Source organism: Echiichthys vipera, assembly GCF_963691815.1.
Source record: "Echiichthys vipera genome assembly, chromosome: 1".
Lineage (NCBI taxonomy): Eukaryota > Metazoa > Chordata > Actinopteri > Perciformes > Trachinidae > Echiichthys > Echiichthys vipera.
In genome coordinates this window covers 34,030,207-34,042,313 of record NC_139826.1, presented here as the reverse complement: position 1 = coordinate 34,042,313, position 12,107 = coordinate 34,030,207, and the positions used below count along the sequence as shown (strand labels likewise).

Genomic DNA, 12,107 nt, shown 5'->3' with positions numbered 1-12,107 from the left:
AGCCGTACGGTTTTATCTTCACACAATACATGTTTATTTGCAGTTTATGCAAAGACATTACCTGATGGTGAGGTGAAGGACATTGTTCCGCATTTGTGCAGTAAAGACAGTTAAAAAAAATGTGGTTTGTTTTTAAAAATCATGATCTGTCACACTGAATCACATGTGTTGATGCTCCTTGTTACACCGAGAAAGCAAACGCAGTAGAAGAAGAGTATTGTTGATCAATGTTTATTCAAACTAAAATAAAGCAGATTCATTTAGTTTTGTCTTGAGGCAAAAAGGGAAAGACTATTGCCAACAGTGAGTGACTATCTTTTCCTACCAATGTGTCTGTTAAATGCAATAATAGATTCATGGTCTATATATAAAAGTAAACAAAATCTTAATTTATGAAAAACAATCTAAAAAGAGAGACATCAGTAGTTACGTGAATGAGGCTGGAAGAGATACAGTAGGTCCTTACACAAAGTTACAGTTGACAACTTTGGCATCAGTGGATAAAACTCTTGTATAAAAAAAGAAGCAAAGCACTTTCTGATGAGCAATATTAGTGGCACTGTGTGTATGCATCATTAACAATCACTTTATTAACATGGACACGGGGTTAAAATGCTGCACTGCTGTGTCAAATGGCACAGGTTATGCTGCTGAGGAAAGGCACGACTTATGAACCTTGACTCTGGCAGATATTCAGCCCTCATCGGGTCTTTGAGGAGCAGAGTTGATTAAAAACATGATCAAACACTGACACGAGACAAAAGGCAAAAAACACAGCTCACAAGAAAGCACCTCAAGTGTTGAAAATAAACATTTACAAAATATAAAAACAGTTCAAAGGTTGAAAAGGCCACTATCAAACAAATATTCAAAAATGCATGGCTGGCTAGTGAACGTGGAAACAGAACGCTGCTGCAGTTGAAGTGGGCCCCAGAGGCGGGCTTGTTAAACCATACTGCTGGAAAAAAGACGGAGCTGCTGCAACCAGTATTAACATTTTCTGCAAAGCGCCAGTTTTATGCCACTGATCCTTACAGCACACACGGGTGTAACACCTGGTCCACAAACAAATGTACATCGAGGGGATCTGAGTGGAAGAAAACTACAATGTCTTAGTCCCAAGGGAGGCTGTCACACACTAATTTATACAATCTGTGTTAAAAGTCCCATCAGTTTCTCTCCGCGGGTTTTTCTCACAGTGCTGTGATCATGAACGTGTGTCTGAGACTGCGATTTGAGTGCCTAATTACTTTGAGAAACCTTGTAGTGTTTTACCGCCCTTTGTTTACCAAAATGAAATCCTCAGATGTGCAGTTTGATCCCTTGCCAGATTTTCCTTCCTTTGCCCTTTGCGCAAGGCAAAGAAAAGAACCTATGGGCTATTTGAGTATGGCATGAAGTTACCTCCTTCACCCACACACTTTTCTTCTGCTGCTTCTCTTAGTACGGCTCTGCCTTTAGACTTCGATAAAGGCAGCATGTAAACACCATCCCTATGACCTGGGGATGGGATGGCAGGGAAGGAAAACAGAATTTCATAAAAACCTCCATGGATATACATTCATTTATTCTCTGTTTATGTGCAAACTATTGAAAAGAGTGGAGTTGTTTGCTCACCTGTACACAGGCGATCCCCACACCGACCGCTCCGATGATCTTCAGATGGTCCAGAATGAATTTCTCCAGCTTGGTGATGCAGCCACCCTAAATGAAAAACAAAGAGTGTCTTCATGTTGCATCAGTTGATGTGGGATTGTTGCCGGAGTCTCATGCAAACAAATGCACGCCGCTCTCCTTTCTCTGCTGCTCTCACACCAAACAAGCTCTGACATACTGAGACATGACAAAAATACTGATCTAGCCTACCGCGCTGAAAAGTCAACCCATCGACAGCACCAGCACCCTTCATCTTCTCACCTCCACCTTGTAGATGTTGGATGGGTGGTCCCTGCGGCCGCAGAGCTCGGTGCGAGTCTTACAGCAGCTGTCAGGCACCACCCTGCCGTTTGCTTCCCTGGAGCGAATCCAGACGCTCTCAGTCCAGTCCGACGAACTGTTGCTGCCACAGCACTTGAACTGAGAGGATGAGATGGAGAAAGACACATTTTCTATCTTCAGAGGAGAATTTTGATGGCAGCAAAGAAGTAAAAAAAAAAATACAGTTAAATATGAAACATTAGAAGCTGTTTTACACCAACACGGTGTGGATACTACACTTGACTCAAGAAAGATGAGCAAAGCTCTGCTGAAGGAATAGTTTGACATTTCGGACTTACTTGTTTTCTTACCAAAAGTTTTATGAGGAGATCGCTAACTCTGGTATGTGTGCAGTAAATATGAAGATACAGTTAGCTTAGCATAAAGACTGGAAACAAGGGGAAACAACTAGCCTGGCTCAGCTCATGCAAACTAATTGGGGTGCACCTGTTCAACAAGCCCACAGTTCAGTTTGTGTTGTGGTTTTTGGGTCAGGGGATTCAGTCACAGAGAGAAGAACAACAATTTGCAATGTTCTCTCTGTATTTTAGCCTTTGTAAGATTAACATTCTTCTTCGGTCCAGAGATCTGTGATATATGAAAGTAACAAGCAAAAGTGTTTCTCTGCCTAAACCTGAAGAGACGATGGTGTATCCTTACATTTTCACCTCCACTGATCACCACACTGTATTCTTGGCTCTTAGCTTCCATTAGTGGAAAGGGAAGGAAGAATCCTGCATGCACACAACCCAACAATGTTTGTTTCCTGGTGGAACCTGAAAAATTGCAGCTCACGTGGAAACTGTGACACGGTTTGTGTTTCCGTACAGTTGTAGCTATACAGTTCGGTTTTGCATCAGTAGTAACTAAGTACGGGACTGTTTCTCAGGACAGGGGTAGTAAACTTCATGAAGTCTCCATTGGCTGAGTTGCAAATACTACCAATCATGAAGTAGTCCAGCACACAACCACCTGTGACACTTGTTTTATTGTTTGGATTAAACGAAGGAGATTTAAGATGTTAATTAGTGAGCTTTAATTAGTGAGGTGCTGGTAGACAGTTGTTTATGGACCTTTAGACAGAGCCAGGCTTTCCCCCTGTTTCCAGTCTTATTGCTAATTTAAGCTAACCAGCAGCTGGCTGCAGCTTTATGGTTAACGTACAAACATGAGAGTGGCATCAATGTTCTCATCTATCACTATAGTCACTGTTACTTTGGTGGTTGCTTGGATCTCTGGAAGTATGTCTGTCTGTCTTTGTCTCTCTCTGTCCATCTTTTCTTTCTCTCTACTTTTCTTCCTCCTATAGACAGACATCCGTCCTCCATAGAGATGGGTCTGTCCAACGTTCTTGCCTGTTATAGGGAAGGTTTTCGTTGCCACCGTACTCTACGGGGGAATTGTTGGGTCTATGTAAATCATAAATAAGTCATAGGGTGTGGTCTTTACCTACTCTGTAAAGTGTCCTGAGACAACTTATGTTATGATTTGGCACTATAAATAAATTTGAATTGAATTGAATTGATCCAACTCTCAGCAAGAAAGGGAATTTTCCCCAATTATGTGGTCCATACTAATTTTTGGAAAAGTTTAAGGAAGAAACAAAGAATAAATGTTGACGTCTGACAGCCCGGGGCATCTAAAAACCGAGCATAAAAAATGAACCAACTGAAAGCCTCGACGGCTGCTCAGATTTATTTGTTCCTTCATGAGCTGCCAACTGGAATAAGCAAAAGAGAGGGTAAATTACAGCACAGGGTGCAGACAAGTCCATCATGCTTAACTGAAGACAGAGGCGCTGGAATCGGATTTGTTTTGACTCGCCCCCATCACCACAATCTCTAATCTGATGGGATGATAGCTTAACAAAAAAAAACAATCCAATCAACAAGCCACATTTGAAGCCATGTGACTTTTTCTTAGAAGCCCTGGTTTACTTATAATGTGATCGCGTGGAAGCAAACAAGCAACACATCCAGTTTCCTAATGTATTTTGGGGTCAAAGAAATAACTGCACAACAAGAGTTTGTTTTTTAAAGTAACCTCCACCTTGTGAAATCTGTAATTGTATCCATCCATCTATCCGGACACTTACCTCCTGCTGCAGCTTGTCCACAGCCCTGGTGATGTGCTCATGGGTGCTCTGTTGATACTTCTTGGTCATGGTCTCTCTCAGGTTCTGCTTCAGCTCCTCATTCAACTGTACAGACACAGATAGCATATATATTTATTGTAATATATATATATATATATATATATATATATATATAAATTCACCAGCAGCCTACTTCACAGAAACACAAAAATCTGAATCTCATTTACTGATGAGATTTACAGCACCCTCCTCAGGATACATGTCAAGGACAGCAGGCTCTAACAACAGAGGAGTAGGGCGCTTACATAACGTCACCGTTTCATAACGCAACAGTTTCATTACCGTAGAAGCTACGATATCTATGGTTACCCGTTTCCTGCATTGTCGCCCTGTGGAAACAAATCTCACGAGTCACTGAACACGTGTGTGTGTGTGTGTGTGTGCGCCGGTTTGTTTTGTCTATGTGAGACAGTCGTCATTCCACTCACCTGAAGTGTCGAAAGGAAGAGCTGTAAAAAAAATCAGAGTGAACTGACATGCCAGCCTTATAATCGCCACAAAGCGCCTTAAATCGGCAGCGTGGGAACATTTTGGACATCTACAAAATGACAAGGACGTTGTTGTTGGAGATTGGTATCCAATTTGCAAAGCGTGTCGTCAAAAAGTGCCTGCAAAGGGTCCGAACCTTCAAATATGTTCCAACATTAACGCTCAAGTCAAGGTATAAAAAAACCTGGAGCTTTTGAATGTAACTGGAACAAAACAGTTAAAACTCTGCCGGGAGGAGTTCACGGAGTGTTACTGTTTGCTTTCTGAATCTTGTGTGGATACTTAGTAGTTACCCACATATAACTCTAGTTCTATGAGTACGTGCTGAAACCTCTATTTTCAGTATAAAGCAGACTGACGTGTTTAATGTTCAGGACCAAAAGAACGATCATGTGTACAATACTCGTGATATCAAGATCTCATATCGTGACATCGCTACAGAGGAGCCGATGAGGACGAAGCCGGGGCGAAGCGAAGGCAGAGGAAGCCGGTGGGTTTTTCGTTCTCTAGACCAGCGGCAGACAATGCTTACTGGAGAAGCGAGAGGTCTGGGGGGCTCAGTTTCTATGGCAACAAGCCAGATGGGAAACCACTGTAAATCAAAGCGTGAAGGAGATATCAAGGGAATGAATGATGAAAAGAGAGAGGGAGGGGCAGAGAGAGATAAGAGACGGGAGGTGAAGACAAAGAGGGAAAGAGAGGACGAGGGAACAGGAGGGATTTGTGTGTGTGTGTGTGTGTGTGTGTGTGTGTGTGTGTGTGGGGCGGGGTGTCAGCTTTTCACTTTACCTGTTGACAGTTTGGGAAATGCTGCAGCAGTGAGGTGAAAACAAAAATGTATGATTTATTGGCTTCATAAGTAGAAACAGTTGGTGTGAGTGAACAGCATCATGTGGCATTAACATAAAAGCAAACACAACTTCAAGCGTCTACTCAGGTGACGAGTGTGAAACCTGAGCCACAGGTCTGAACCCTGGAGTTCCCGTCCAACCAGGACCAGCTGGTCTCAAGAAAAGTAACAGCGGCGGCAGTTTTGACCTGCAGCTGTTGACGTGTGAATGTGTGCCAGGTAAGGAAGGTAACAGCACTGTTTTGACAACAGTGTGACCTGGAGGCTGCTACAGCTACGGTTTTGTCTTTTTCATGGCAGGTGACATCTTTTACATTTTAAAATTACAAAAATATTATTGAGTTTTGTTAATGAGGATATTTTCTTATGAATACTGGTGTAAGAAGTAACTTCACTGTTCAGACTCTACTATAAACAAACTATAGGGATGAGATACAAAAGGCAAAGTTCTGTGTTTTTTTTGCTGATTATCTCAACTATAGATGTTAGTGTAATTAAAATAAATCACATTCTGTAGCAGAACAGTTTGTGACTACTTATGCAAAGACATTTATCTTCACTTGTCTGTCAATCAAGTGCCTGACAAAGCTTAATGTTAATGTCGGGCCATACAAAGACAGAGCAAGTATTAAATGTAAAACCTCAAAGCGGTTATGAAATAGAAAAGAACTGCAGATGTAGCACTATTTGCTTTCAAGTGGTTGATTAAAAATTGCTGCCCTGTCGCTGCCTGATCCGTACCAGAAACCTGATAAGTTCTATGCATGCGCGAAGATGGTAGAGGTTACTAATCCACACTCTTGTATGGTTAGAGTTAGTCCATTGATCAGGGAGTAGCACCCGGACTAATCGTGCTCCTGGTAAATATCAAGATAGTGGCGCGCAACAGTGACGCGTTTACATCTCCAGGTCTAAACTACTGCTGCGGTTACGTTCCTTAACACTAGGTGGCGCAGGTTGACGTGTGGACATCCCGCAGCCTGCTAAACGTGGACAATTATGTGTTTGTGAGTGACGTACAAGCAGATTCTGTGAGGTGTTTGGCTTCTTGATTTTTAAAAGAAAATGTACAGCTCTTGTAACAGATTACCAGAAAGAAAAATGATGAATATCAAAGTCGGGAAGAACAGAGGGAGAGCGAAAGGGTTTCAGGGTTCCTACACATTTTCCACTTCTAAATTCCAGACTTTTCTAGACTTATCTGAGGATTTTTCAGTCAATATTAAACATCTGAATACCGATTGTTAGATGGTTATGTAAATAAATGGTTTTAAAATCCAATTTTTAACATGTATGTTAAATTCTGACTATTTATGCCATTATGTTGCCAAGAAATTACAATGAATGAATGTCACTTTTACCTACGTATTGCAGCTCATATAAGTGAATGAACTCCAAACAGACATGTTCAACGCACAGCATTTTATTCAAGCTAAATGTTTAAAGAGTGAAATTAATAACTGTGAACCTGCAGCACTACAGACAGGAACAGAAGGGACGGACACTTAACAAGGAACTACAGAAGAAGAACACAAGTCTGTGCTTCATTGGCTTTAGAAACATAAAAAATAAATAAAATGTAGACGACACGTATGGAAAAAAATAAATAAATGAGAATCGCAGTCACACGCCAAACGGTAACCATGGTAACCATTCTACAGCCAGCTCGATTAGTTTCATATCATCTATAGGTAGATTATGCTGCGTTAGTAAACTTGTATATATTATTATATTCTATTTTAGAAAGTGAGATAACAGTCGGGAAACAATGCAAACATTTCTCCAAACTGATCCAGGCCTAAAAATTACTCAAATCAAATTCCATACTGCACAGGAACCCTGGGGGTATTAGAGATTTAGGAAAGACTTAATTAATGCAGCAATCGTTTGAAGCACGTAAAGGAGTCAGATTATTAGGAAGCGGGAGACAGCCATGGAGCTCAGCGACTGCTTGTGTTCAGGCGAGTTGTGTATTATGAATGAGGCTGTTATAATGAAAGCAGTGAACCTCTCGACTGAGAAAAGTCTTGTTGCTGAGCTACAAGCCACCAGGCTTTAGTCGGGGTGCTGGAGAGTATTGTCATGTTAATATTTAAGTTGAAAAAAACAAGGCTTCGGAGCAGTCAGTCATAACTCTACACTGTTTTTGTTTAGTTTTTACATCAACTACAGCACATGAGAGGAGACCACAATCACTTGTAAGCAGAACCATGTGCATTTTGTGGCGCTTAGTAGTATTTCTACACTCTTTAGTCATCAATTTGTGTCAGAAGAGTTCTTCATATCTTTGTTTTTGGAGGGAACAGTTCGGTTTGAGTGCAGTTTAAGCCAAAAAGCACAAAAAATGCTTTTAAATTATTCTGACAGTGCATTCAGCCATGTCATGCGTACTACTGGGGGCATTTTTCATTCCATGTGGACTAAATGTACCATGAGTAATATGGTCAGTCTGATATTTACATTTTTAATGGGCTGTGTGATTTGCCTGAGTAGGGACCTCCATTGAGTTGACTGATTCATCTGGCATCATGGGACGAAACAGCAGTTTCTCCACTGAAAACAATTTAAAGCCAGTGAGAGCCGTGGGCGGAACATAAACCGCTGTCAAGCTGTGTTTTTATATAGACCGCACTCACAACAGAGTTAGTTTAACTTATGATGCCATAGCCTACTCCGTCGCTGCTACTGTTGCGTCTGTAAAACGGTGGATACATTGTTTTGATGTTGACATTGTCCATCAGAGTGGAGGCAATATCAGACTGAAGACGTAAACATAGGGTAACTAGTTGACAGTTGTGTCTGATATCACCTGTGTTATATTACGTCCCTGCAGTCTGACTGATCACGCTGGTTTGTAGTGGTTTAAAACACAGCGACGCACATGCAAACCTGACTCTCGCTAGATGAATTTGGGATTGCTCGACTGGGAAGCAATTTCAGGAGGCTGGGCCTTATCAAAAATCTTTGCCTATGATTGGATAAACCACTTGTCCGTCATCTTTATTGACGTGCTAAACCAACCTGTGACGCCAATGAGAGCCGTCGTTTCCACCAACAAAAGCCTTCAGAGCCGTTCTCTGGTGTTCTTTTAAAGAAGAAATATTCTCTAGATTGGACAACACGGATGAAATAGCAGCACAGATGTTGACGTCTGTTGTGACCACCATTGTTGTTTGAATCACAAACTGTTGCTTCTCCGCTACGTCACATCTATAAACCCCCGCCTGGCGGCCCTGATTGGCCTGACCATTTTTTGCGGACCCTGAAATCCCTCTGAAATGGAGCGATCCCAGATGGTCGAGTGGAGCTAGGCGCAGTCAAGACGGAAACAAGGCGGAACATAGGTCAGCTGGCGATAGTCAGGTTACACATATGGGGAACCGAAACAGTCGTCTGTTTTATTACTGTTTTGACCAGGTGCTTAAATAAAGAGGTACAAAATCAGTGTCAATCACACTAATACTCAACTTTAATTTAAGGACATTAAACTGGATTGTTTATCAAAAATATGTACGTCAGCAGAAAAAAACATTACTCATGAGTTTTCCTTCCGCACATACAACCACCCAGGATGCACTGTAAAATATTACATGGGATTACCTGCTGGTAGTAGACATAAGCCAGGACGCCAGCCAGAATCTCCAACACGAAGATACACAGCAGCAGGACGAAGTACTGAGGACACAGGGAACAACAGAGAAACAGAAGAAAATACAGTTAATGATGGTAATGTGATGAAGCGACAGGTGGCAGTCACAGGTTATATGAACAATAAAGAAACATGTAGTGGCTAAAGGCTGGTGCCATTACATTAAGATGTTAATTAGAATTAAAAACATTGGAAAAGTCAGTCCACTGCAAGTTTAATGAAAGGGGAAACTGTGAACAAACAATTTAAGTTTCATGCTGATGGCACAAAATCACAAACTTAATGAAGAAGCTGAACTAGAAAAAAACAGAAACAACAAATTATATAGAATTGTGAAAGCTTCAGGAACATCTCAAAACATCTCACTGGCTCCACGTTAAATTTCATTGGCAGTCACAGTTTGACATATTAAGTACTGCATCATTCATTTCTTTGAATGTTCATATGGTGAAATTGTTTATTTGCACATCCAGCGGTTATGGGACAACATTATCATTTGGAGTTTTCTTTGTGGAAGTCTAATATTCACTTTCTTTTTAGCTCTATGTGTGGTCCATACTTATTCCTGAGGGAAATATCCTTATGTCTAAATATCTCTTTAGCTTTTGCTCCACTAGGTTCACCAGCTAGTCGCTAAGTGTGTCTGTCTGCTTTTTGGTGCTGAGCAGGGAGCAGACTGTTGTTTTTAGAGCCTTTCCGTGCAAAACAGCTGCAGCTGAAAACAACGCTATGAGAACGGTGAGAGTGAACCAAACCAGGAAGCAGCATATTGATTTCTTTTATACCAACATTATGTTATAAAGATAGATGTAAAGTGTATTCTCTATACAATTGAATAGTATGGAATGGAGACCAAGTGTCTAAAGATAAGTTAAGACATTCCTTTATTAGTCCCACAAAGGGGAATTTTCCATATTACAGCAGCAAATTGGATATCAGACATTAAAGAAGCATCAAGGCAGGACTGTAGGTTATGAATTAGCATAAAGCTGATGAGGAGGATTCAAATCAATTACTAAACATTGAAAGATGCAGAGTTAGCCAACAAGTTGTGTAAATAGATTACATTTGGTTGGGAGGCTGTTCATTTGTAAGACCGCAGAGGGGCTTTTTTATATTCTCAGGGTTCCTACACCTTTCCCAAAGTCACATTCAAGGAGCATTTTAAAGCGTTTCCAACACTTCACAGCTGTGGTAAATTACATATTTATATACATACGCTTCACTTAAAAGGATTGTATAGGCAGAAGCACTTATCAAACCTTGAAAAGTTTGAAAGCTTCGTATCTTATAGTGTTCTATTCATGTTGAGCTCTTTTGCTCAAAGTTGGTTTATTGAAACCCAGAACTGCCAAACTTTCAGTGGCACATCTCACACTCTGGGCCTTGGAGTGAGGTTTGCTGCTCAGAGCTTATTGTTTATCTGATTCGTGACCAGGCCCATTGGGGAGGGGAAGGTTTGCAGAAGGTTCTGCAGAATTAACGACAGGAAAAGATTGTATCAGACCAAAACATGTCCCAAAGTCCTTTGGCCTGCTGCTATCAGAGAGAGAAAATCAGGCGGCTAAAATGGAGTTGGTCTTTGATTTGATAGCTTGGGCTGATTAGACCCCTGAGTGGCCCTGAGCCTGAATGCTGAACACACTCTAAGATGCATTTTGATGCTGTGTTGATGGTTAAAGAAGCGTGGCAACAGAGAAAGATACCAAATACACAGGGAAGTCAGACAAGACAATTGAACTTATAGCAGCAAACAAGATATGTGAAGATTTGATTCAACCACAATTTACATTGGATCTGTTATGTTTCGAAAGTGGATCTGAAAGATTCGGTCCCTCAAAAAATGTCACACTCCTCCTATGATTCATTTCAATACTTGCAAAACAAACTACACTGATTCAATAATAAAGCTAAAGTCGTTAACTTTCTGTAAAAAAAAAATTTTTTCTTTCATATTTGGTGAAATTGTCACATTACCATTTTCACAGTCAGGATATAGTATCTTTACCTCCATCTGCTGTTCCTGTTTGCTCCTGCTAGCTCCCACCGGCCTGAAGAAAAACAACCAATCAGAGCAGCAGCCTCTCTGATGCAGCGTCAATGACCGCGCTAAACTACGATCAAACTGTGAAACTAGGCAGCGCTGTTCAAATATGGCTAGAAATTCTGTCACTGTATTGCATATTTCTCACAAAGTGTCTTCAGAAACTACTTTTGTGTACTTTTTAACTATCAAACGAGAAAGTCTGTGACCAGATCGAGCAGATCCAAGCCCCTTCCACCAGCTGGACAAACCCTTAATTAACAGTGACAGAAGATCGAGTCATATTTGATCAGCGCTGCCTAGTTTCACAGTTTGATCGGATCTCAGGAGTAGTCACTGACACAGTGTCAGCAAATCCTCCGCTCTGATTGGTTGTCAGTCTGGCACAGTGGATGTAGCAGATGACATTAGGAGCAGACAGAGAGGTAGAGATGTATTACTATTTAACAGATAGATGTCGGTCTCATTGTGCTGTCAGGATATAGTGACAATTTCAGCAAAATTATGGAAAAATTAACGCTGGTGTAGTGGCTAGCACTTTCGCCTCAAAGCGAGAAGGTACCATGTTCACTTCCGGCTGGGGCCTTTCTGTGGGGAGTTTGCATGTTCTCCCCGTGTCTGCGTGGGTTTTCTCCGGTTTCATCCCACAATCCAAAAGACATGCCCGTGTTAGGCTAATTGATGACTCTAAAATTGGCTGTAGGTGTGAATGGTTGTCTGTCTATGTGCCCTGTGTTAGACTGGTGTCCTGTCCAGGGTGTATCCCGCCTCATGCTTGATGTCAGCTGGGATCGGCTCCACGCGACCCCGACCAACTTCAGCTTTAACACATATTTGCTGACGTACAAAGAGGAAAATGGCAGTAAATGCGTATATTTTCATATAAACAATTTTTAATCTATAGTTATTTATAATGACTTTTTTAGTTAAGTTTTCCATCTAA

The 12,107-nt window shown here is 41.2% G+C and overlaps 1 protein-coding gene across 1 annotated transcript in view; it reads right to left on the bottom strand.

Annotated features, from left to right (window-relative positions):
- Window positions 1-256: 256 nt before the first annotated feature.
- LOC310950577 (CD151 antigen-like) overlaps window positions 257-12,107 on the bottom strand; it is a 29,479-nt gene continuing 17,628 nt past the window's right edge. The window contains exons 4-8 of the mRNA XM_083918464.1: window positions 9,072-9,146; window positions 4,073-4,177; window positions 1,918-2,076; window positions 1,618-1,704; window positions 257-1,500 (exon numbers count right to left, since the gene is read on the bottom strand). Of these exons, the coding sequence (XP_083774590.1) occupies window positions 1,441-1,500; window positions 1,618-1,704; window positions 1,918-2,076; window positions 4,073-4,177; window positions 9,072-9,146 (486 nt within the window). The 3' untranslated portion in view covers window positions 257-1,440. The remainder of the gene's footprint in view (window positions 1,501-1,617; window positions 1,705-1,917; window positions 2,077-4,072; window positions 4,178-9,071; window positions 9,147-12,107) is intronic.